We start from the raw sequence: 27913 nt of genomic DNA on the forward strand, positions 1-27913 counted from the left end.
GTTCTTATACATATATACATATATGCATATATATATTAAGACTTTGGAGATATTTAGGAATCTTTCTCTTCTGCTGTGCTTTTTTCAGTGTTTTGGGTTTGGATATGAGCAATAGGAGTGTGGACTTGCCTCTGTTGGAGTCCATCACTCTTAACCTGGTTCAGTGACAGAACTATAGGCTTCCCTTTGGTTTCTTGCCCTGATCATTCCTTCAGACTTCATTAGTTCAAATTTAAGACTATGCTCTACTCTTTGTTTTCAGAACCACACAATTATTTGCTTTTGAATTTGTTCCTTATTTAGCACACAGTTTAGGGCCTTACTTTGGAATACCTCTGAGCACAGATTGCCTCCTCAGACTACTGTGGATCTCTAAGTTGAAAGTGAGTAGTGAGCAATGGAACTGCCATTTGGTAGTTTTCCACATCCTACCTGAGATACTGGTGCCCCTGTATGGATCTAGGCCCTTATCTTGCCCTGGAATGCTTCATGTTATATCTCACTACTAGTTAGATTCCATCTTTAGTACTCATAAACTTTTCCAACTTTTTTTGGTGATTGTTTTCCAATTTAGTGAATCTATTCTCACAAGATGGTTGACATATTACTGATAGGCATCTACATTAAGAGGAAGATAAAGCAGTGGAACTTAAATCCAAAATGGATTGGTAATTAGGCAGGAGAGAATAATGCCATGTAAGTCACTATAACCTGGAGAGGATCATATGGAGGGGGTGCAATAAAGGAGATTCAGAGAACCAATGAATTTTTTGAACAGGGGATCAAAATGTTCATAACTATTCCTTGAGAAAAAAAATATTCTGGTAATCAATCCACAAATTTCTCTTCTGACTCTTCCAGGCTTTTTTTTGACATTGTTATTCAGCTGCTTTCTCACCTTGGAATTTGGGCCCTTCTCACTGTGGAATATAGCTCCAGAATTTTGTTTTCTTTCTCATTGGCAAGTTCTTTCCAAAGAAGACCCCTTTAAGGGGATGTGTCCCCACTTCATTCCTCTCCATGCTCTGCTTTTGACTCTCCTAGACTTTGACACTTCAGCATCATTCACCCACAGCCAGTAACTTCAACAGAGATGATACTATGAGTATTTTCAGTCAACTGGAAGAGACAGGTTTGATTGCAAGGTGTTCAGGAATGTATAGGTGGAGAAAGAGGAAGTCACTGTTTAACAGTCAGTGAATGGGAGGAGAAATATAAACCTTAAGAGGAAATTAAGGTCAAGGGAAGGTGTATTTACCATAGAAAAGGGCAAGAAGTCGGTTTTTTCACTTTTGTCTCTCCACTCCCTACTTCTAGAATAACACTATACAATAAAAAATACTAAAATGCTCAGACCACAGATAGTCCTGTTGAAAAGATTTTCAAACATTGGCAAGTTCAAGTGTTTAATAACAGCTGTAATTTATGCAGAGGCTTACAAAACACCTTACCGACACATTATTTGCCACTTTCACACAACCAGCAAAGAGCAGAAACAGAATTGCAGCTCCTTAGGAAGCAGTCATCCTCATTCTGCTTTCAGCCAAGTATTAGAATATCTACTAGACACTGTGCAATTCAAATAGTAAGAGCATGAGGATGGATAGGAGTAAAAATACGGAAAGGGTTGTGTATCCAATTTGCACACCAAGAGGATTTAGATTACTCTTGGCCATAAAGGTTGTGAAATTCTAGCGTGCTTAACCAGAAGAGACTCCCCGCCTCCGATTTTTTTTTTCTTTTATTTAAACACACGAGAATAAGTCTGAGATGCATCACGGCCGGGGGTACATGGCACACCTGCCAGCGCTCAATAGCGGTCGGGTTGATTGCAGGAGAGGTTCATTCCACCCCTTAAAAAGCAGTCTGACACCTGGCAAAAACACCCGAGAGAGGCCTCCAGGAAGGGCGCGAGATCTGAGGGGGTTGCCATCGGGTCCTCCGATCTCTGGGTCGGGCAAAACCAGGCCCACCCCGAGAGGTAGGGCGTCCAGACCCCACAATTAGTCCAAGACACCGCCCCCTTGGGTTCCTACAGTAGATGGCAGGCATGGGGAACGGGGAGGCAATGGGCCTCATCTATAGCATCTAGGGTGGGGAGACACAGGAATAGCCTGCCGGCAGAAGGACTACTGGGCCACTTCCCCCTCCGCAGCACCAACTGCAGCAAACAGGTCAGGGGTCGAGGGGCGCCCGTGCTTCAGTCTCGCGGGATCTTCCCATAGACCAACGGCGTCGAGACGTCGCGGTATTTGAATGAGGCGGGGGAGGGGGAAAGAGAAAGGGAGGAGAGGATAGGGGTGCAGAGGGGGGCGAGCCCGTTCCACTCCTTCCCCCTCGTCAGTCCGGCGGAGCCCCGCCCCCCTCCACTGCACCGCCCCATCCACCGTCCCGCCCCTCACCCTCCCCTCGCCTTGCTTTCCGCACGTCCTCCTTCGCCACCTCCCTTTCCTAACCATCACAGTCTCCTTCCCGGCCCAGACACGCGCGTCTGCCGCGCCCGGCCGCCACCGGCCGTTCCTCGCTCGCTCCTTGCTTTCCTGCTTTTTGCCGGAACCGGAAGTTTGGGGGGCGGGGCGCCAAAGGGGAGGCCGGGGGACCGAAAAAACTCGGCCGATCTCCGAGCCGAAGCCCTGGACACGGCCGCCGCCGCCACCGCCGCCGCAGCAGCCACAGCCGCCACCGCTGCCACCGCGACCACAACCCATTGCTACAACTGCCGTTGCCGCCGCCGCTGCAGGCGTTTCGTCCAGAGGCTTCCCGGACTTTGGGCGTCCGGGTTGAAGGTCGGTCCGGACATCGGACTGGAGTCCACGATCGCCGGACTGTCCAGGCGGCAGCCGCCGCCGCCGCCGCCGCCTCCCGCTTCTCCTCCTCCGCCTCCTCCTCCTCCGCCTCCTCCTCCTCCTTCTCCTCCTTCTCCTCCTCCTGCTTCTCCGCCTCCTCCCCTCCGCTGGCGTTTTGTTCAGCGAGCTATGAGAGGGGAGACGAGTTGACAGAGAATTTGACAGTGATTTAAATTTGCTTTTGTCGGTGGTGCCTTTTTTGTTTTTTAATTATTAAAAGCATTTTTTTTTTTTTTGGAGCCTGTGTGTGTGGTGCTGGGATTTTTTTGTTTTTTGTTTTTTGTTTTTTGTTTTTTTTTTTTTTGTTTCTGGTATTGCCTTTTGTTGTGATTGTTGTTGCTGGTGTCGCCCACCCCGTGGAGCGTTTCGATCGAGGGAGCTCCGACTATGCCTTATGACGGTTGATTGGACACCGGGGGGTTTGGCTCCGAGGAAGACCCAGGGCACTGGAGATCTCGCCAGAACTTGCTACGGATTCCCCGGTGCCTCGGGAAAATGGGAGCCGCTGCAAAGTTGGCGTTTGCTGTCTTTCTTATCTCTTGTTCTTCAGGTAGGTTGGAGTTGGACGAGTGTGGTGGTGGTGGTGGTGGCGGCTTCTTGTTGTCGGGTCGTTTTGCTTCGGTGGAGATTGGTGAGGTTCCCCCTCAAAAAAAAAAACCCAAAACCTTTTCACACACACCCCCCCCCCCCCCCGGTTGATTATGATCTTGAAACCTCCATGATTTTTTTTTTTTTAATCGGTTCGAGTAGCTTGGTTTGCTGACATGAGTGAAAGCTCTATTTGTCGGAGTGAGAAAGTAAATGGTCTGTGACCATATTGTTGGATGACAGCTTCTGTGGGGTTTCAATTAAGCCGCAAATACCGCAGGTGACATTTTATGTAAATATCTGAAACCTGGTAAGGCGGATTCCAAAATATGTAGCTTCATTTGAAATGGAATTCTCAAAACGGATGCTTTTAAATTAATGCATCTTTCGTAAACATTATTGTAGCAATTTGTCGACTGTTACTTAATTTTGATAGTATAAGAAACATTCATCTGTAATCAATAATCATATTATTTCAACTGGGTCACGCATCTTCTTAAACTTTAGTGTCCAGCAGCGTTAAAAAAAAATTGTTCTGGGAGTAATTAACTAGTACTGTATGCAGAGGATGTATTTGATCTCTGTGTTATGGTAATGTGCTGGGTTTTCGAATATCCTTTGTAAATATAGATTTTGCTCACTTATCGAAGGCTTCCGGTTTTAAAACTCTTGCTTAGAGAGATTGTTTTCTTAGAAAGAAAATTGCTTATGTAAAATAACCTATGGTCAAAAAATTGAATTCTTTGGTGCCAATGTTTTAATATTGATAGCAGTGTTTGGAAGATGAGCTAGCTATTTTTCTATTTGAAATTTTGATTTTCAGAGAATGCTTTATAGTTGCAACCAGTGGTTGGAAAAGATGTCTAGTCTTAAACATTCGAAAATCTGTTAACGCTGTACTACTAAACAGCTGAAAGTGTGCATTCATATACAGTATATATGAAATAGATTAAGTATACTTTAAAATATATTGATTTGTTTACCATACAGCTATTACTTAGTTGCATAGGTTGTAAAGTGAAAAGACTATTACATATCTTTAATTTGACAGTTGGATTTTTGTGGCCAGATCTTAATCTTACTTGCCATAGGGGGGTGGTAGTCATTTCTTTGTGTGTCTCTGTCTCTGTGTGTCTCTCTCTGTCTCTGTCTCCCCATCTCTCTCTCCCTTTCTCTCTGTCTCCCTGTGTCTCTCTGTCTTTCTCTTTCTCCCTCTCTCCCCCTTCACACACACAACCTTTGAATTCTATAGGATTTTGCTGAATGGTACATTTCCTTGTGGTTAATAAATGGATAAAGTCTAGTCTTATGTCTGTAGTGGTATTGATCAGTTCCGGGTGGGCTGAATGTGCTGTGAAATGGCGATCATTGCCAGAGATTAACCAAAAGAATCATGTCTGTTTAAATGGAAGAAGGAACGTGCTTAAGGCAGGCTGACAGCTCTTTTTGTGCATGATTTGGGAGGGAAGATGAACAATAGCATGGCTTAAAAAATATGAAGGCCTGGATAACATTAAATCTTTTGCTCTTGCTTGCAAAGTGCTTTAATGTTGTGATTTTTATTTTCCCCAGTACTCCTATTCTATCCTCATATGCTCTGGCTGGTGTGTTCCTCTTGTTCTTAGGAATCTTCTTTTGAGCCCCCTTTTCAGGTCCTCCTGCCTTCAAGGAGGAGGAGCATGATTGCCTCTAACTGCCCAAGGAATTGTGGACATTACTCCATTCCAAACCCACCTGAGTCATACTAATTGGTGAACAAGGTTGTTCTTGAGCAGACATAAGGCATTACTTCTGGAATAAAGAGGCTTGCTGTATAGCTCTTGCAGCTTTCTCCACTTAGCTTGGGAGCAAGAGAAGACAAATTGAGCAACGATTTTCCTGTAAGATCATTTTCACTAGGCCAGCAGGTAAATAGCCATAATTCTGCTGCTGTAGAAGGTTTCATTTACATAAAACTGGTAGGAAAAAAAGAAAATAAATATTGCATAGCTTAAAAAATTCTAAAGATCTAATCTGTTAGTAACATTTGAGCAATTTTATAACTTAAAATAGTAGATTTTTAAAGGATTTCTTTTATCAAGTAGATGTGCTCTCTGAGTTTTTTATTGTGTTGCCCCTATTGTTGATTTTTATCTTTGGTATAAAATGTATCATTATTGAAATATTTGTGATTATTTTTCTTCTTAAAAACTTGTTTTTAAGATTCATCTTTCTGGGGTAATATATATTCTATAAGTTATTTCTTTTTAAAAAAATAATGAGTAAGAAAGAAGAAAAGTTTTATTCTATATTAGGTTTTCTGTTAAGACATTTTCTTAAGTCTCACAAACTTTCTTATTTAATTTCTTTAAATATTTACTTATTTATACTTGGAGGTCAGGCTTTGTAGAGTCAATTTATAGATAAGTCTGTATAACTTTTAATTTATTATTTTAGTCTCCTAAGAGATATCTTAGGTACTTAGAATCATCTTAGAATGCCCTTCATAATCTCCTTGGTTTTGAATGTTTTAGTCCGTGTGCTTTTTTATCTTCCAAAATGTGACAAAACAAAAATGTGATTGTCACCTCATCCTTAACATTTTATTTCATATTTCTTTCCAGAAATTTTTAAAATATCAGGATGATTATAATTGTGTTCTAAGGATCTTAGTTTATCATAAGTTTTTACATTATAATAATATTTGAAATATATTGAAATAAATTGAAAACTAGGATTTCCTTGAACAAGAAATCTATTAGCTACCTTTGATAAAACAAGAAATAAAAACGTTGTATTAGCAAGTATTTTCATTTAGTTCAGGTAGGCATTTCAAGATTTTTTTTTTTTTTCCCTATAACAGTAAATCCTTCCATTTGTTAAAGAGTAGATTATTTGAAATGCTTTATTATATTCTGGGAGCCAGAATCTTTGAATATTATATCTACACAAATTCAAACTGTTTATCCAGAGACATCCAATTCAGATGCAAAGAAACACTTTAATTTTCTCTGGTTTATAGAATTCTCCCAACCTTAAAAAAAAAAAAAAAAAAAAAAAAAAAAAAAAAAAGAAACAAAAAACAACTTATTTTGCCAGTGAATGAAATCCTGTGTGTGTGTGTGTGTGTGTGTGTGTGTGTGTGTGTGTGTGTGTGTGTGTGTGTGTTAGGGAGAGAGAGAGAGAGAGAGAGAGAGAGAGAGAGAGAGAGAGAGAGAGAGAATCTATAAGTAGATTGTTTGGGTAATAGCTAGTCAACTTTTTATAGGAAAACTTTTCATCTTTCCATCATCTTTTCTTGAATGATTTCATCCAAACATACTAGAAAATGAACTCTTAATTCATTATGTGATTAAGATTCTCTATCATACATTATGATGACCACCATAAATATAGTGTATGGTTTTTGTTTTGTTTTGTTTTGTTTTAATTAAGATAGAATACTTGTGAATGCCTTTATCAAGAGTTAAATATATTGTTATGTTTGCTCTAGACCTGTATCTCATGCGGGGGTAGTCAACTTAAAGGATTCATTTCTATGTTCTTGTTGAGATGTCTTGAGGTTTTTGATTTTTGTATGTTTTTATTTTTAATATGATGGCTGTAAGTTTTGCAGTTGGATTGGGTTAATTACCACTATTTAGTATTCCATTGTAGCGTTTTATAGAAGACAATTTAAAATTCAGTTTTTTTCGAAAGAATACTTTAAGTCTTAGGACTTAAGACCTTTAACAAATATTGCACATATATGTTGTTTTCTTTGTGTGTGTGCTGCCTAGAATTATTAGCAACATTTGGAATTACATTGAATAAACCTCTGATAAATGCCCTTGCTCTTTAGAAGGATAAGATTTAGTCATAATTAGTGGTGCTTGTACTTTGTGGGAGAACTTTCATTTTTTAGGAAATCTTAACTAACCATATTGCATATTTAGTAAGTACCCTCAGAAGAAAATCCTGAAGTAACTTCTTAAAAAAGGTGTGCTTGTCTTATTTTGATACCTTAATTACAGCTTCTCAGCAATGTTGTCTTAATATTGCTGATGATTTTTCAAATAAACTTGACTGGAAAAAATTTAATTGGTGAGATGAATGGAGAGTATAGGACTAAATACTTTGATTTGATCCCAGTCTTGATGCTGACAAGTTCCATTGTTGTAGGCAAATCACTTTTCTAGGCCTCAGTTTCTAATATTACATGAAGAGGTTGAACTAGATACTCTTTCAGTTCTGAAATTCTGTGGTCCTTATTATATATGAGGATCTGGATACTTGTGATTCTTTTTGTCTTTTTTTCTTATTTTAAGATTCTTGCTTTTATTGGTGGAACACTCTTGACTTTTTATCATAGATCTGGGTCTTAAATTTGCCTTTTTATTCTTTTACTGATGTGAGTGGGTAATCTTTTGTCTTGTCTTTCTTTAGAAGTTGGTTTAAATTGTAGTAGAGCCAAGTTGTTGGAGAGCACTCTAGCAGTGTCCCTTTGTATACTTTCTTCATTGTCTCCTGTTCCCCCCCCCACTCTTAATCCCTTTTTCTTCTTCCCCCCCTCCCTTTTTTTCCTTTTTTGTATCTATTTTATCAATGTCTCAGATTGGCCAGACCCACCAAGGCTTATCTCCACTGGTAACTTCCCTCCAAAAAAGTCTTGACACTTAATTTAACAGATTAAAGCAGATTGAATTAATATAATTGAAAATTGACTACTTTCCAATTGTTCTTTCATCAAATCATTCTTTGGTCTTTGGAATGACATATGCATTCATACATACAAACTTGAGAATAGTATTTCTTACCCCTAATTGAATAGCTTGAACATCTCTCAGTAATCTTTTAGTGTATTTTGTGTATGTGTGTGTGTGTGCGCGAGCGCGTGTGTATGTGTAAAAATGTGTGTGTGTGTATATATAAATAAAATTCCTTTCTTAAGATTTCATTTAATTCTTCTGTGACATTTAAAAACTAAATTGTCTTTTAATGTTCAATGGTTCTTTCTTTTTATAGCCCAAATCTGCTTAGTGAGCATGCACATTACATTTGAAGTCCTGTGTGGCAGATTTCACTTTGTTAGGTTTTAAATGTGACGTCTAGACAAAGCATTGATTTCAGCTTGAAGACTGAACCTGAAGATGCCAGTAGTATATTTAGATGTGAGGAGTAGAAATGAAGAAAATAAGAGAATAACTTGGGGAAAAAATTCTCAAGATTGATCTTTCCTTTTTTTTCCAAGTTTAAGTTTCTCTTGACCACTTTAAACATTTAGTAATAATAACTCACATGTGTGACCCATCTAAGGCATATAATAGTCAGATTTCATTTAGTACAATAACTTGGAATTTATTATAGATATAGTGGATGTCCTCAGATTTGAAGTAAGGATTTTAGTAGGCACGACTGGATTGATGATATGTATAAATAAGGGCTTCTTATCTTGTGTTTTCAGCTGATTCTTATGAAAGCAAAAGCACTGATGACAAAAAGGTATTACAGAAAGAGTATTATTGCATTGGGAGTGAAGATATAGAACTCCTAGTCTTGTTTCTGATAGTAACCATAAACTTGGATCAAATTATTTAATTTCTCTTGGCCTCAATTGCAGACAGGGATCCTATATTATTTTCTTTACTTTCAGTATTCTGTATGGTTCTTTGTCAGCTGAATGAATGAATGAAAGGGATTGGAACTGGATGGTCTCAAAGGTTTTTCTAGCTCAAAAATCCTATGATTATATGTTTTGAGTATACAGTAGACACTTTACTAAGAAAGATTTGGTCCTAAAGTTTTCAATATCTTTAACTCTCTTCATTGTTTGCCCCATATGTTGTTTCTTATCCTTAGAAAGTATAAAGTCCCTTCCATGAAGAAATTCTTTTTACAGTAGCCTTGTGTGTCATGTAGCTTCTGTGTGAACAATTCCAGTGAACTCATAAAGCAGTCTATCTCACTGCTGGATGATTTTACTGCTTTGAAATTCTTTCCTTTACTGTGCTGAAATATGCCTTCCTAGAATTTCAACCTATTGGTCCTGCATCTGTCTAGATTACATAAAATAAGTCTCTCTTTTTTTCCTCATCATACTCCCTCAAATAAGGTAAGGTATCTACTATTTCAATTGAAATCTTTTCTATGTTGGAACAGCCTTGATTTCATCAGCTGTTAATGTAATTTGGCTTCCAAGTCTCTCTTTTTGAAGAATTAGTATGGGGCAGTGGAAGAAGTGGTAGGATTTGGCACCGGTGTACCTGAGGTCATAACGTAGGTCATCACGGAGCATTGCTACTTGAACACTACCTGCATGACTGAAGACAAGTCACTTTGGAGTAGTTAGTCTAATTCATACCTAAAACATACCTTCTATAGTATCTCTGACAGAGAGTGGTCAATGAACTCTTCATGCAGCTCTGTAGCATTACTGTACAAAACATTCTATTCCATTTTTGGGTTCTAATTTGTTGGTAATTTTTTTTTTTCTTATATTGACTAAGTTATAAATCTGCCTCTCTGCTTCTAATATTTTATTCTTCTGAGCCAAGCAGAACAAGTGATATTCCTTAAGGTATTAGAAGATAACTGGCATGGCCCACTTAATCTTTTGTTTTGCAGTCTAAACATTTCTAGTTTCTTCAGTTGATTTTTAAATGTCAGGATTGTGCATTACCTAACCACTCTGGTCATGCCTATGTCAATGTTCTTTGTAAATTGTGATATCTCCAATTGAGTTTAGATGTTAGAAGAGATAGTTTACTTAAATCAGCCCCTACATAGTCAAAAATTGAATAAGGGCCAAATCTCAGAAGGTAAAAAAAGATTCCTTGATAGCCACAGGGTTAAATTTCTTTTCCTATCAGGACATGTTTGTCCTACACAAATACATGCTTCTGTAACTATTTGTTATCTGGAAACAGTTTTTAAAGAAACATTTTTGGTGGTATAGTGTTAGCCACACTCTCAACTTTTCCTGGATCTTCCTATACGTTTGTTAGGAGCAGTAAAAGGACATTGAGTTAGCTAGGTATGGTATAGTAGATACAGTGCTGGTCCTGGAGTCAGGAAGTTTCATCTTCTCAAATTGAAGTCTTTCTGAAAACTTCCTAGCTGTGTGACCTTGAGAGAATCACTTAATCCTGTTTGCCTCATTTTTCTGATCTGTAAAATGAACTGGAGAAGGGAATGGCAAACCAGTATCTTTGCTAAGAAGACTCCGAATAGGATCTGGAAGAGTCAGACACAACTGAAAAAAGCATATATTGTTTTTCAAAGTTCAATTCTAAGCATTCCACACCCCTCCCCCCCAGGGGCCTTAGTTTGAATTTTTCTTTAAAGATTTGATTTGAGAAATCCTAAGGGAATATTGTTTTTCTTTATTTTGGGGTAGTCATAATCTCTTCCTCTTCTTTCTCCTTCCTTCCATTTCCCTCCTTCTCTTTCCCTCCTTCCTTCTCTGTTTTCCATCCTCTTTTCTTTCCTCCCTTTTCTTTTCTCCCTCCCTTTTTCTCTCTTCCCTCCTCCTTTTCTTTTCTCTTTTCTCCTCCTTTCTTTTTCCTCTTTTTCCCTCCTCCCTTTTCCCTTTCTTTTCCCTTCTCGCTCCTCTCTCCTCCTTCCTCCTCCTTTCTTGTCCTTCCATATTCTCCTTCCTTTTTCTTCCCTCTTCTTCCTCTTTTTTTTTTTTTTAAAAACTTACTTGCTTAGCTTTTGTCTTTATTACTTTAAAAATCTTTTTTAAAAATAGGCTTAAATTTGACTTTTTATAATCATTCTCATCAGGGAAAACAACCTACTTGATAAAGCCTATTCTCATTTACAAAAAGTTGCTGATGTATAATAGTTATATTAAAGCAGAAGTAGATTGAGATTCTTGAGTCATTTAACTCATTGTCTTTGTGGGTTGGGGGAAAGCAAAGGAGTCTTAAGAAAAAATTTATTGATTATTATTTAGAAATACTTAGTGCTCAGAGTGGTTGATTTAGAAGTGCAAGTTCACTTTTCTTGTTTTACTAGTGAAGAAACTAAGGTTCAGAGAGCTTAAGTGATTTGCCCAACATCCTACAGATAGTTAAGTGACAAAGAGAAGATTCATACTCAGGCCATTTGATTTGAAATTCAGTGCTCTAAACTGGACTGCCTCTTTTTTTTTTTTAAATTAATTTTATAATTATAACATTTTTTGACAGTACATATGCGTAAGTAATTTTTTTACATTATCTCTTGTACTCCCTTCTGTTCCTAATTTTTCCCTCCTTTCCTCCACCCCCTCCCCTAGATGGCAGGCATTCCCATACATATTAAATACGTTGTAGTATAACCTAGATACAATATGTGTGTGCAGAACCGAATTTTGTTGTTGTTGTTACTGCAAAGGAAGAATTGGATTCGGAAGGTAAAAATAACTTGGGAAGAAAACAAAAAATGCAAACAGTTTACACTCATTTTCCAGTGTTCCTTCTCTGGGTGTAGCTGATTCTGTCTGTCCATCATTGATCAATTGGAACTGGATTAGATCTTCTCTGTGTTGAAGATATCCACTTCCATCAGAATACATCCTCATACAGTATTGTTGTTGAAGTGTATGTATAATGATCTCCTAGTTCTGCTCATTTCACTCAGCATCAGTTGATGTCTCTCTAAGCCTCTCTGTAGTCATCCTGCTGGTCATTTCTTACAGAACAATAATATTCCATAACATACATATACCACAATTTACCCAACCATTCTCCAATTGGCATTCATTCATTTTTCAGTTTCTAGCCACTACAAAAAGGGCTGCCACAAACATTTTGACACATACAGGTCCCTTTCCCTTCTTTAGTATTTCCTTGGGATATAAGCCCAGTAGTAGTATGGCTGGTTCAAAGGGTATGCACATTTTGATAACTTTTGGGGCATAATTCCAGATTGCTCTCCAGAATGGTTGGATTCTTTCACAACTCCATCAGCAATGCATCAGTGTCAACTGGACTGCCTTTTAAAAAATATTATTAATCACATAAAAAGCAGAGTTTCTGCTTTATATTGTAGGCTTTGTCAGTTACCAAAATTAAGACAGTGAATATAGTTAAAGTTACATATTAAGATATATGTACACATTAATAAGGAAATTTTCAGTATATTCCCTGGGGAAACACTTGCAAGATAAGGATAAGCTTTACAATGAGAAAGAATGTGTCCTGGTAGATGGATAAGAATTGTTTTAATTTCAGCAGACCTGTGTGGATAAAAGGGAAAGAAAGTTGAGTCAGGAAAATAAAAGAAAGTATTTACAATATATGAAGACTATATTGCACAGCACTGGTTATTTAATGGAATCTGAACTATTGAATAGCATTGAGGGAAAAAAAATATGATTAGAAGCCCTTAGTATAATGATAACTCAATTAGTTTGTTCACATTAACAGGTAGGTAGTTCCTGTATTTTTCATTTCTTAGGAAATCTCTTTGAGGCTAAATGATTTGTACAGGGTCATCAAACTAGTTACAAAGTTAGCATCCAAGCCTAAATTGTTAAGGACCATGTCTTAAGGTGAAGGGGCAGGTTCTCTGAGAGCCTCCATACCTATGAATCATAACCTCTGAAGGAGTTGCAAGGCAGCCTTTGCTGATGCAGATGTTCCTTCTGGATGGGGAATGAAATAAATTGGAGGCAAGAGGGAAGAGAAGAAAGGTCAGATAATGCAACTACCTCTTGGTGGAGAAGTCAGAGAACAGTAACTGTGTCTCAGTTTCCTTGAATTATCATCATCCTCTTGTCACATGAAGAGATCCATCCTACAGGTCCGAGTTAGACCTCCAGCAGCCACTGGCAGTTGGCTCCCATATCACAACACTAACTTTTCTGATTACACTTTTTACACTTTATCACTCCCTGAAACAGTAGCTGTGATTAAAGAGAGGTCTTAACTGATTTTAGAATTCATATAATGAACACTTATATGAAGTTAGAAGAGGCATATGAGGAAAATGCTGTTTCTCTTCATTGCAAATTTGAAGTGCTAATGAAATTTATGGTATGTAGACAGTGTGGCATTAAATAATTCAAAAATTATAGGTGAGATTTTGGGACCTCCATATAAAGTTTTGAAAGAATCTATACTGTTTTAGGAATCTAGATAGTATAGAAAATAAGAGGGTTGAGTTTAGAGGTAAAAACACTTGAGTCCAAATATTGCTTCAGATAATTACTAGCTGTAGCCAAGTAACTTCCGTCTGCCTTGGTTTCTTTTTCTACAAAATGAAGATAATAATTGCACTTAATCTCCCAGAATTGCTTGAGAATCAAATCAGATATTTCTTAAGTGCTTTACAGACTTTAAAGCACCATATACATGTTGGCTATCATCATCATTACTAGTAATAGTTCTAAAAGTGAAGAAAGAAAAGAGCTTTGTAGAACGTATGAGAAGCATGAAAATGTCTTCCCCCCCCTCACCCCCCTGAGGCTGGGGTTAAGTGACTTGCCCAGGGTCACACAGCTAGGAAGTGTTAAGTGTCTGAGACCTGATTTGAACTCAGGTCGTCCTGAATTCAAGGCTGGTGCTCTTTCCACTGCACCACCTAGTTGCCCCCATGAAAATGTCTTATAGACAATTTGAGAGTTGATTTTGGGTATGAATAAATTAAAATAGATTTCGGAATAATCTGTGTGTATACCTTTGTAGGGTCATAGATTAGAGTTGAAATGGGCCATAGAGATTATTGAGTTCAATTTTCTCACTTTGCAGATGATGAAACTGAGCCACAGAGAGGTTAAATGACCTGTCCAGCCAGGATCACATAAACTGCTAAGTGTATAAAGTGGGATTTGAACCTAAGTCTTCCTGAAGTCTTCCTGAAGTTCAATGTTATATTAAAGTTGTTTTTTAAACCATCAGAAGAGGGAGGATATTTTTGAGTAGTGATTGAGAAAAATATATATGGGAAAAGGGATGGATAAATAGTACATATTGGAAATGCTTCTGTTGTGATATTTCTTTTTGTTATAGAATTCAAAGTATAATGATTCAACATACTTTTAAAGTTTTCAGTCATTGCTAAATCCTCTATGTGTTCATCATGTAGATTGTAGTCTTTGTATTATTGCTTTATATGTGGTCTTTGTATATATTGTTTTATATATATTTAGAGACTTTTCTGTGCTACATTTTCTGACATTGATTCTTAGAGACCTTTCCATTTCAAAGTAAACATAACTTTTTTAAAGAGAATAACATTTTTTTAAAAAGTACAGTCATAAGGGAACCATTTTATCCTCTACAATACCTTTCATGAAAAAGGAGAGAAAATGTTTTTTATTGATGGATAGATCTTTAAGGTCCAGTTATTTATTTCTTAAAAACAGTTACATTTAAAATATTTTAAAATTTGGTAGTTTTATTTTGTATAGCTTAGAGTAAGAATTTTTTTCATTAATGGATATTTTCAGGTTTTTATTTTTTCCATTTGGGGCTCATATTCAGAAAAGTCTGTTAATTTTTACAGGGAGACCCATTTTAAAGCATAGTATAAATTTTTTTTTTTTTTTGGTAAAGTTTTTGTAGTAAAGATAATGATCCACAGGATCAAAGTTGAGAAGGACAGTTTCTATTTAGTTCAGTTTGTACAGAAAGACAATTCTTACTATACATCCAACAAGTCATAATCTGTTTGCTTGAAGTGATCCTTTGCTTTAAGACCTTCTATGAAGGATAACCTACTACCTTCCAAAGCATTCCATTCCATTTTGGTCATTTTAGAGCTTTTAAAGAAATTTTTCTTTTATTAAGCCTAAATTTGTTGCTTTGCACCTTTTGCTAATTGTTCATAGTTGTGCTTTCTAGAGTGAAATAGCAAAAGGGTGATCACTATTCTGTGTTGTCAAGCTTTCCAATACTTAAAAACATTTATCTTGTCTCATCTGAGCCTTTTTTTTTTTTTTTTTTTTTTTTTGCTAAGACAATTGGGGTTAAGTAACTTGACTAGGGTCTCATAACTAGGAAGTATTAAATGCCTGAGGCTGGATTTGAACTCAAGTCCTCCTGACTTCAGGACTGGTGTTTATCCTTTGTGACATCTAGCTGCCCCTGAGCCTTTTCTTTAGTTCCTTCTACTCATCCTCATATAGCAGGGACTTGAAACCCTTTATTATTCTGTTAACTTTCCTCTGGACATGTATACAGTTAATCAATATTCTTCAGAAAATTTGGTACCCCTAAATCCATACAGTACTCCACATGACTGATTAGGTCAGTATACTGTGGAATTATCACTTCCTTTTTCATGAACCTAGACTCTTTTAACGTAATCTAAGACTGTAGTAGCCTTTTTTGTCTGCTCTGTTACACTGTTGACTAAATGAATTTGCTGTCTGCTAAAATGTTCACTAAAAATATCTTTTTGAGGTGATCTGCTGAGGTATTTGCAAAGTTTATTTCTTGAGCTCAAGTGAAAGACTTTAACATTTGTGTCTTTAAATTTTCATCTTACTAGGTTCAGGTCAGTGTTGATTATATTATCATAGTTATCACAAATATTCCTTCATATTTTCCTCCCAGAGAACCATCCCATATAACAAATAATATTTTTAGAAGGAAAAAAAAAGGCAGTAAAACTAAGTAATATGTAGAAAAAGCCAACATGTAATGTGTAATACTTCCATCTCCATGAAGGAGTGGGTTGGAGATATTTTTTCATATCTCTTCATTGAAGACTATTTGATCATTTTAATTTTGTTACATTTACCTTCTCTTTTTTTGGTGTGTAGTTCTTTCCATTTACATTATTTTAGTTATTTAGTTTTATTTATTAATTTAGTTAAGTATTTTTTTCTTAACTCTACTTACTTTGTTCTCTTATTAGTTCATAGAGATCTTTATATGATTCTCTGTATTTATCACATGCATCATTTCTTATAGCACAGTAATATTTCATTGTATTCTTGTACTATAATTTGTTTAATCATTTCTCAGTTGACGGGCAAATTATTAGACGATTTACTCTGTTTTGAATTCTTAGGTCTCATAAAAACTCATGCTATAACAGTTTTGAAATGTATGGAAATTTTCTTTTTAGTTATGGCTTCATTGGGGTCTTAAGTCCAAGAATGGAGGCTTTGCTACAAAGGATATGGGCATATTAGTCATTTTATTTGTATAATTCTAAATTGCTTTCCAAGATGGTTGGTTGTACCATTTCATAGTCCTACCAACAATAGTAAATACCACAATCCCTCTGGCATTTATTGTTGCCAATTGTGTAATTTTTTTCCCATTTATAGGATGTGAGATGAAACCTCAAACTTGTTTTGATTTGCATTTCTCTTATGATGAATAATTTGGAGCATTCTTTCATGTGGTTTTAAATACTTTGTAATTCTTTTTTTGAGAATTGTTTGTTTATGTCCTTTGACCATTTATCTATTAGAGAATGACTATTAGTCTTATTTTGTGTGTGTGTTTTATTAATTGATGCTATATCTTGAATACCAAACCCATATCAGAGAAGTGATAGAAATATTTTTCCCCATTTGACCACTTCCTTTCTTGTAGAGGGCAGCAGACAAATTGCTATCTGGGGCCCTCTACACCTTCTTAAATAAGTTTGTTTTGGCTATGAAAAGCTTTTCAGTTTCAAGTAATCATAATTATCTATTTTGTCTTTTGTAATTACCTTTATCTCTCTTTTACTTAAAATATATCTCCTGTCTATAGCTGTGAGGACTATATGATCTATTTCTCTTCTAATTCATTCAGGGATTTTTGAATCCTATCAAATTGTACTATTTGTCATCTCCCATTTCTTCAGAATCTTTTCCATAAATCATTGAATTTGGATTTTTCTTACTATAATACAGATGATAACTTCTTTTTGGACTTCATATCTTCCCAGAAATCTTTCATCAGGATGAATTCATTTGAGGTAGCAATTGCTTTCCTCTAGATCTCTTCATTCTCTTAGGTATGTAGTATGGGTGGTCTGTTGTCAACTATCTAGAGATACTGCTACAAAACCAGCCTATTTCCTTTTGCAGGTTCATCTTCATTTCTAGTCATACATTTCTCTACTGCTGTCTACTCATTTGTTTCTCACTTGTTTATTAACATTAATAACATTAATTCTTTGGAGATTAAGGAAGTACATATGTTGGAAACCGGTCTTTATTTTTTTATTTTTTTAAGAAGAACTTGTGATCAGCCAAAATGAAATAATCTATTTTAGTTGGAAGGTAATAATCATTTGAAAGTACCATATTCCTCACAGCTAACAGAGAACATGGTCCCTATGAAAGCATCCTTTTATAGTTTTATTGCTTGATCATATATTTGGAAATATCCTAAGATATTTAAAAGACTTTCAAAATGTTTGTCAAAATGACTTTCAAAACTGTTAAATCATTGCATTCTGTCAAAAGACTTAACTTTTGCCAACAAGTATTGACTATTTAAGTACTGAAAACATATTTTATCAAACTGAAAGCTTCAGTTGTCAGAAATAGGTGGTTGAAAGACCAATGGTTTGAGTCAGGAGACTTTAGTTTTGGACCTGATTCTACTGGTAACTATGTGACTTTGAGCAGATTACTCAACTTTAATGGACTTCATTTTCCTAATTGCTGATGTGGCAGTTATAGCCCTCTCTAGCTTTAAAAATGTTGTGATCTAATTCTAAGCTCTGCTCTAATTCGTTGATAGCTCTCCAGTAGATCTATGATATAAATGCAACTGTAGGCTCATTTTTCCGACAGGGATACTGAGATTTAGAGAGGTTACTAATGTCTTGCTCAGAGCCACACAGCTGATGTTTGATGTTTGAGTTTGATGTTTTAACCCAAGCATTCCTTACTCCGAGCCCGTGTTCTATTTACTGTGACCCTGTTTCACAATAACACTCAGGAAAACACCAATGGATGCTTATAGCTATATATCTTGCAAACAGCCTTAAATTCAGTGCTTTAGATAGAACAGAACAAAATAAAATGAAGACACAATTTTATTTTAGCCAGCAGCATATGCTGATGTATATTACTCTGGTTTATTAAAGTATTCTTATTTTCCTTTAAAACCTGGGTTTTACTTTTTTTTTCCCAACATACTGTTATAAGGTTTTAAAAAACTTGATTAATAATTTGTAAATGATAAAAGAATTCAGAATTTTTTTAAAGAATTTGACATTTAACACTACAGAGTTGGGGGAGAGTACATCTTTGGATGAATAATTTCTAATTTACTACCTAATTTTGTTCCATGGCTACAATTTTCCTCCCTTCTTCAGTTTGAAAATTGTTATCCTCAACATTATCACTACTAAGAATGGGGGAAGTTATTTATACCCCCTTGTCCTGCTGGTGGGTAAGTAGCATTGGCTTCAGATAATATGTTATTTTTTATTTATGAAATATTGATCATACAACCAAAATAATCAAGTTAAACTATTGAAATGGCGAGAACAAATTATGCAAGAAAAAATCAAACAAATGGCACATTTAGAACTTCTGTTTATATTAAAATTATTTTCTGAATTCTAGACAGAACTAGCTTTCTTTATCCTCATAGTTACAGTAAGGGGCACAAATGTCAACTATTAAGAATTTCTGTAGCACTTTTTGGCTTTAATATCTATTAAAACTTAAAATTATTGTCAGTTTGTGACTGATGAATAGAGTATGTTAATGTTTTACATTTAAGGCAGGACTTCATCCTGACTTACAAAAGTGCATTTTATTAAAATGGTATCTAGGAGAAATGTAAAGTTGAAGGCCCGAAATAAAGTTGCAAAACTCCTGTCATCCTTGTGCACAAAAGTTACATGATTACTTCTGTAGAGGCTATATTGCATCATTAGTGTATTATAGCTAACCTTAGATTTTCATTAGAACATAAGAATTTTTGAAATCCCTATCTTTCCAAGTAATGATGAAAAGTTACTTAAGCCCTGTTTACCTCTTTGTATTCTGTAGAATACACTAGTAAACAGATCTCTTGGTGGGGCCAATTTTTCTGGCTTTTTTCTTTGTTTGTTCTTTAAGTTAGCCAGGGATATTTGCAAAAAATGTAAGTAAATGGAGGTTGCCTATCTGAACTGATAGGTGACTAAGATGATTTAAATATCCCTTGCTTCCATTCCTTTCTTTGGGCTTTCAGTAAAACTGAAGTTTTCAACATCTCCTCCTTAGGTGATTATAACTGGTATCCTTTAAATCAATCAAAAAACCATTTAAGTACCTATTATGTGGCAGACATTGTGCTAAGTACTGGGATTACAAAGAGTTTGAAAAAGATAGTCCCTTACCATGATGAGCTTATAATGGGGAAGACAACATAATAACAATTATATACAAAACTCTAGCTACATACAGGATAATTGTTTAGTTGTTTCAGTCATGTCTGATTCTAAATGATCTCATCTGGAATTTTTTTTTGGCAAAGATACTGGAATAGTGTGCCATTTTCTTCTCCAACTCATTTTACAGACAAGGAAACTGAGGCAAAAGGGTTAAGTGGTTTGCCCAGGGTCACATAGCTAGTAAGTGTCTGAGGCCAGATTTGAACTCAGGAAGATGAATCTCTCTGACCCCAGGCCTGGCACTCTACACCATCTAGCTACCTCATACAGCATAACTAGGAAATAATTTAAAAAGGAAAGGCATAGAATTAAGAGAGATTAGAGAAGGCTTCCTGTTAAAAGTAGGATTTTAGTTGACACTTAAAGGAAATTAGGGAGGCTAGTAGTCAGAATGGAGGAAGGAGATCAATCCAAGCTTGAGGGAAAGCTAGAGAAAATACTGCTAGCTGAGAGATGAGGTGTCATCTCATTTGATGACCAATCAGGTCATCAATTTTGAACAACCAGGAGGTCAGTGTTACTGGACTTGAGTATGTGTGGGGGAATAGGGCAAATAGATAAGAAGGAGCTAGGTTATGAAGGTCCTTAAATGCCCAAGAGACCATTTTGCAATAAGAAGGCACCATAGTCTCCTTTAATCTATTTATAATAGACTCTTAATTAGTTTCCTTGACTCATGTCTTTCTGTTTTCCAGTCCTTCCTGCACACATCTGCCAAAGTGATATTCTTAAATTGCACCTTGGATAATGTCACTCTTCTACTCGAAAAGCTTGGTGTTTTTAGGATATACAAACTCTGCCCTTACAACCTTTATCAATCAGGTTCCAGCCTACCTTTCCTGCCTCATTTCTTCTTCACAACTTTTGTGTTCCTGTCAGATTGACCTTGCTATTTGTTAGTGTTGTCCACGACAATTCATCCTGTCTCATGATTTTGTGTGGGGTATCTGCCCCTCTATGCCTGGAATGTGCTTCCACCAAACTTTTCCACTTAGAAATGTCTAGGTCTCTTTAAAGCTCTAGTCAAAAGCCTTGATAAGGCCATTCTTGATTCTTGCCATGTTAGTTGCCCACACACACTTTCACATATAACTTTTTTCCAATAGAATATAACTTCTTGAAGACAGGGATTATTTGCTTTTAGCATGTATTCCCAGTATCCTGCTCTTTTTCTGATATAAAATAAGATGCCCATGATGGATGCTTATTGATAAGCCCTGATTGCCCAATGGACAAATCAGGTGGAAGCTAGAACAGAAGCCTAAATCAAGTGTTAGAACATCTTGAAAAAGATAATTCTGCTGATCCTTACCTCCAAAGAATAGGTGAGTGGATATAAAAGATCAGAAGAGCCTTAGGTAGACAGAATTTAGTTATAATGGGTTTTAATGTTACATATATTTTTACTATTTTATTTGTCTTTATTGCTTTGAATCCATAAATGATGTTTTTGACATATGGTCTATAAATCCATAGCTTCTAAATGTTCCCTTTCATTAAATAAAGTCAGAGGACTTTCTGAGCCTCTCTCATACCCTCAGTACCAGTTATTAAATTCAGCCTTAAAAATAGCGCTTGATTGGTAAAATTCATGAAGATTGAAAGTGCAACAATTTACCAGCCAAAGATAATCTGGAAGATTGCCAGAAAAGGTTTCTCCTGAGTGGCGGGAACAGACCAGAACAAACAGGGATAGAACCAGAGGCTAGCATATTGAGCAGACCAGATGGGGATGGCCTCTATGGTTAGAAAATTTACAGAGATGACTCTGCCATAGGCTGGTTGCGAAGCAGTAGACCAGCAGAGAAATTAAAGCCAAAGGTAGAGGGTACTCTAAAAAAATGCCAGAACCTAACGGGATCTGATTATACCCACCCAAAACCAGAAGTGACTCAGCACAGACCACAACACAGCTGTGCAGTGGAATTCTGCAGCCCAGGGCTCTAGCAGGACAGTCACTAATCTGCACAATAGGGGGGCTTGGCCTGGGGCAATAGAATTTCTACAGCACAACTGTGCTTTCCTGGGCAAAAACACTGCTGGGTGCCTTAAAACAACCGCTAATACCCACAATGGGCTTTAGCTTGAGGCAATGATACTTTTGTTGCTCATCCTCTAGCCCCAGGGCAGTTGCTAATTCGCATAGCAGGGTTCTTTGCTGGGCACTTCTGCAGCTCAGCCATGATACCCAGATCTGAGTCACTTCTGGTGGGGAACTTTTCCCAGAGCACTCCCACAACTCGTGGCCCTTTGCAGCCTGTTGGTGGGACAGCTACTGTCCATATACCTATCCCTGCTTTGCAGAGGAAGCTGGTAACCTCCTTGCCCTGAAGGCAGACCCTAAAGGCTTTTTTAAAAATGAGTAAAAAAATCAAAAGGACGATTGATAGGTTCTATACAGAAAGAGAGCAGGTTTTCAATCCTGAGAAGACTAATATCAGTCTTCAGACAAAACTGCAAAGGAGGATGTAACCTGGTCCCCATCACACAAGGCTCTCTTAGAAGAAAGTATAAAAAATTTAAAAAGAGAGCTAGAAGAAAAATGGGGAAAGGAAAGAGAAGCTATGCAAAAGAGTAACAACTTCCTGAAATGTGAATTGGAAAAGGTAAGAACTTCCAGGAAAGTAGGATTTCTGAAAAAGAAAATAACTTAGTAAAAAAAAATAATAATTAGTGAAATGGAAAAAAAAATTCCATAGAGCAAAACAACTCATTTTAAAACTCAATTGGACATATTCAAAAAAAAGTTAAAAAAAGCTAATGAAAAAAATGACTCATTAAAAATCAGAACTGAACAAATAGAAATGAATGATTTGTTGAGACAGCAAGACTCAGTCAAGCAAAACCTAAAAAATGAAAAATTAGAAAAAAATGTTAAATATCTAATTGGAAAACAACAGACCTGGACAATAGATCTAGGAAAGATAATCTGAGGATTATTGGACTTCCAGAAAATTATGATGAAAAAAAGAGCCTAGATACTATTGTACAGGAAATCATCAAAGAGAACTGCCCAGATGTAATAGAATCAGAAGGTAAAATAGACATTGAAAGAATTCATCAAATACCTTCTGAAAAATACCCTAAAATAAAAACTCCAAGGAATATTGTGGTCAAATTTTAGAATTATCAAGACTAAGGAAAAATATTACAAGCAGCCAGAAAAAAAAAAAAATTAGATACCAAGGTGCCACAGTAAGGATCATTCAAGATCTGGCTGCTTCCACAGTAAAGGATCGAAGGGCCTGGAATCTGCCAAGAATAAACTACCTGGCTAATCTGAGCATTTTCTTCAGTGGAAGAAGATGCACATTTAATGAAACAGATGAATTCCATTTGTTTCTAAGGAAAAAAAAAAACAGATCTAAACAAAAATTTTGATCTCCAACCATAGGACTCTAGAAAAGCAGAAAAAGGTAAAAAGAACTTTTGAGAACTTTTTCTGTTGTGGATATACATAAAGAGTACATGTATAATTTATTTTACTGATATAACATTAATGGAAAGGGGAGAGTGTCAGAAAAAGGGAAAAGGGGAGATAAAAAGAGGGAAACTACATCCCATGAAGAGGCAAAAGAAACCTATCATATCTGAGAGAATTTAAGAGAGGGGGAGGAACATTGTGTGAATCGTACTCTCATCAGAATTGGCTCAAAGAGAAAATAATTGATAATTTATCAAATGCTTTTTCTGCCTCCATTCCTATTAAAAACACTTGAGAGCATAGGAATAAATGGACTTTTCCTTAAAGTAATCAGTAGCATCTATTTAAAACCATTAGTAAACATCATTTGTAATGGAGATAAACTGGAACCATTCCCAATAAGATCAGGAGTGAAACAAGGTTGCCCACTATCACCATTACTATTCAATATTATATTAGAAATGCTAGCTTTGGCAATAAGAGTTGAGAAATTGATTAAAGGAATTAGAGTAGGTAATGAGGAAACTAAATTATCACTCTTTGCTGATGATATGATGGTATACTTAGAAAACCCCAGAGATTCTACTAAAAAGCTATAAGAAATAATCTTATTTCTTATTATTTTTTATCCGCACCTTTAGCAAAGTTACAGGATATAAAATAAATCCACAGAAGTCATCAGCATTCTTATGTATCACTAACAAAATCCAACACTTAGGGTTACAAAGAGAAATTCCATTTAAAGTAATTACCAATAGTATAAAATATTTAGGAATCTATCTGCCAAAGGAAAATAAGGAACTATGAGCAAAACTACAAAATACTTTCCACACAAATATAGTCAGATCTAACCAATTGGAAAAATATTAAATGCTCTTGGATAGGACGAGCAAATATAATAAAGGTGACAATACTACCTAAACTAATCTATTTATTTAGCGCTATACCAGACTCCCCAAAACTATTTTAATGACCTAGAAAAAAATAACAAAGTTCATATGGAAAAACAAAAGGTCAAGAATTTCAAGGGAATTAATGAAAAAAAATTAAATTAAGGTGGCCTAGCTGTACCAGATCTAAAATTATATTATAAAGCAGCAGTTACCAAAACCATTTGATATTGGCTAAGAAATAGACTAGTTGATCAAAGGAATGAGTTGGGTTCAAAGGACAAAATAGTCAATAACTTTAATAATCTGGTGTTTGACAAACCCAAAGACCTCCGCTTTTGGGATAAGAACTCAAATGTTTGACAAAAATTGCTGGAAATATTGGAAATTAGTATGGCAGAAACTAGGCATTGACCTACACTTAACACCATACACCAAGATAAGGTCAAAATGGAGTCATGACCTAGGCATAAAGAATGAGATTATAAATAAATTAGAAGAACATAGTAGACCTGTGGAAGAGGAAGGAATTTATGGCCAAAGAAGAACTAGAGATCATTATTGGTCACTAAAAATAGAAAATTTTGATTACATCAAATTGAAAAGATTTTGTACAAACAAAACTAATGCAGACGATTAGAAGGGAAGCAATAAACTGGAAAAAAACATTTTTACAGTCAAAGGTTCTGATAAAGGCCTTATTTTCAAAATATATAGACAATTGACTCTTAATTTATAAGAAATCAAGCCATTCTCCAATTGATAAATTGTCAAAGGATATGAACAGATAATTCTCAGATGAAGAAATTGAAACTATTTCTAGCCATGTGAAAAGATGTTCCAAATCATTATTAATCAGAGAAATGCAAATTAAGACAAGTCTGAGATACCACTGTACATCTATCAGATTGGCTAGAATGACAGGGAAAGATAATGTGGAATATTGGAGTGGATGTGGGAAAACTGGGACACTGATTGATACATTGTTGGTGGAATTGTGAATATATTCAGCCATTCTGGAGAGCAATTTGGAACTACGCTCAAAAAGTTATCAAACTGCATACCCTTTGATCCAGCAGTGTTACTATTGGGCTTATATCCCAAAGAGATCTTAAAGAAGGGAAAGGGACCTGTATGTGCAAGAATGTTTGTGGCAGCCCTCTTTGTAGTGGCCAGAAACTGGAAATTGAGTGGATGCTCACCAATTGAAGAATGGCTGAATAAGTTGTGGTATATGAATATTATGGAATATTATTGTTCTATAAGAAATGACCAACAGGATGATTTCATAAAGGCCTGGAGAGACTTACATGAACTGATGCTGAGTGAAATGAGTAGGACCAGGAGATTGTTGTATACTTCAACAATAATACTATATGATGATCAATTTTAATGGACATGGCTCTCTTCAACAATGAGATGAACCAAATCAGTTCCATTAGAGCAGTAATGAACTGAACCAGCTATACCCAGAGGAAAAACTCTGGGAGATGACTATGAACCACTACATAGAATTCCCAATCTCTCTATTTTTCTCTGCCTGCATTTTTGATTTCCTTCATAGGCTAATTGTACACTATTTCAAAGTCCAATTCTTTATGTACAAGGAAATAACTGTATGGTCATGTATGTGTGTGTGTGTGTGTGTAGATAGATAGATAGATAGATAGATATAGTATTTAACTTATACTTTAACATATTTAATATGTATTGGTCAACCTGCCATATGGGGGAGGGAGTCAGGGGAGAGAAGGGAAAAGTTGGAACAAAAGGTTTTGCAACTGTCAATGCTGAAAAATTACCCATGCATATATATTGTAAATAAAAAAACTGTAAAATAAATAATAAACTCAGAATTGTAGCTGTTTTTTTGGTTTTTTTCCCCCTTGAGGCTGGGGTTAAGTGACTTGCTCAGGGTCACACAGCTAGGAAGTGTTAAGTGTCTGAGAACAGATTTTAACTTGGGTCCTCCTAGATCCAAGGCTGGTGCTCTATCCACTGCACCACCTAGCTGCCCCTTGTAGATGTTTTTTAAGCTACAGTAATCTTAAATGTACAGAAAAAAACTTAACTTTGAGTTGTATTTTTACTATTCATAAGGTAAAATCTTGTTGAGTTCCATATGTAGAGAAAAGCAACCCAATGCTCACAGTTGTACTTTCATATCTCACAGTTGTACTTTCATATCTCTGAGTAGCTGAAGAGTAAATGAGTTACTTATAGAGATAGTACTCAATTTCTAGCTAGGGCCTGTTAGAAAGAAGAGGAGAAAAGAAAGACAAGTTTTTGTTGATGTAACATGGTTTGCTCTTACATTTACAAATAGCATCATCTGAGAAATAATATGTGAAGAAAGTTCACTACCCTAAGAATGAGTTAAAGTACAGGTAGTACACACCTCAGATTGGCTAAGATAACAGGACAAGATAATGATGAATATTGGAGGGGATGTGGGAAAACTGGGACACTAATACAGTGTTAGTGGAATTGTGAACTGATCCAGAACTATGCCCAAAGGGCTATCAAAATGTGCCTGCTCTTTGATCCAGCAGTGTTTCTACTGGGCTTATATTCCAAAGAGATCTTAAGGAGGGAAAGGGACCCACATGTGCAAAAATGTTTGTGGCAGCCCGTTTTGTAGTGGCAAGGAACTGGAAACTGAGTGGATGCCCAGCGGTTGGAGAATGGCTTAATAAGTTATAGTATATGAATGTTATGGAATATTATTGTTCAGTAAGAAGCAATCAGCAGGATGATTTCAGAGAAACCTGGAGAGTCATGAACTGATGAAAATGAGCAGAACCAGGAGAGCATTGTACAGGGCAGTAACAAGATTATAGGAAGATCAATTCTGATGGATATGGCTCTTTTCAATATGATTCAGGCCAGTTCCAATGATCTTGTGATGAACAGAGCCATCTGCACCCGGGGAGAGGTCTATGGGAACTGAGCATGGGCCACCACATCGCATTTTCACTCTTTTTGTTGTTGTTTGATTGCATTTTATTTTTTCTCGTTTTTTCCTTTTTGAGTTGATTTTTTCTTGTACAGTTAAGATAATTGTATAAATATGTATGCATATATTGGACTTAATATATTTTTCCCATGTTTAACATATTTTGAATTACTTGCCACTTAGGGGAGAGGGTGGAGAAAAGGAGGGAGGGAATTTGGAACACAAATTTTTGGAAGCAATAATTTTGAAAAATTATCCATGCATATGTTTTGAAAATAAAAAGCTTTAATAGAAATAAATAAAGTACAGGTAGTAATTAGATGGTGAAAAGAGGAATCAAATAAACTACACTAAAACTTCTGATTCAGAATTTATGTAATTCAGGTGTGATTTGAGCAAAGCTTTATTATTTTTATACAATTTATTAAAAAAAGAAATAGTGGATAATATAAATAAAATTATTAATCCGGTGAATGTTTACTTAAGAAAACTATCTGGTTTCTTTTTATTTATTTATTATTAATTTTTATAATTATAACATTTTCTTTGACAGTACATATGCATAGGTAAATTTTTTTTTTTTTTAAACAACATTATCCCTTGTACTCCCTTCTGTTCTGAGTTTTTCCCCTCCTTCCCTCCACCTCCTCCCCTAGATGGCAGGCATTCCCATACATAGTAAATATCTTATAGTATATCCTAGGTACAATATATATATGTGCAGAACCAAATTCTGTTGTTGTTGTTGTTGCAAAGGAAGGATTGTATTCGGAAGGTAAGAATAATCTGAGAAGAGAAACAAAACAAAACAAAAAAAAAAACCAATGCTCACAGTTTACACTCATTTCCCAGTGTTCCTTTTCTGGATGTACCTGATTCTGCCCATCATTGATCAATTGGAATTGGATTAGCTCTTCTC

General features: G+C 36.1%; 1 protein-coding gene across 3 annotated transcripts in view; it reads left to right on the forward strand.

The window, feature by feature from the left end:
• The first annotated feature begins 2562 nt into the window (after positions 1-2562).
• ACVR2A (activin A receptor type 2A) overlaps positions 2563-27913 on the forward strand; it is a 141668-nt gene continuing 116317 nt past the window's right edge. The window contains exon 1 of one of the 3 annotated variants that reach the window (XM_074302119.1): positions 2563-3396. In XM_074302119.1, the coding sequence (XP_074158220.1) occupies positions 3342-3396 (55 nt within the window). In that variant the 5' untranslated portion in view covers positions 2563-3341. Of the gene's footprint in view, positions 3397-5207; positions 5342-27913 lie in introns of those variants that run through there. The other 2 variants (XM_074302120.1, XM_074302121.1) reach the window with 2 other exon arrangements.

This window comes from Sminthopsis crassicaudata, chromosome 3 (assembly GCF_048593235.1).
Source record: "Sminthopsis crassicaudata isolate SCR6 chromosome 3, ASM4859323v1, whole genome shotgun sequence".
Classification (NCBI taxonomy): domain Eukaryota; kingdom Metazoa; phylum Chordata; class Mammalia; order Dasyuromorphia; family Dasyuridae; genus Sminthopsis; species Sminthopsis crassicaudata.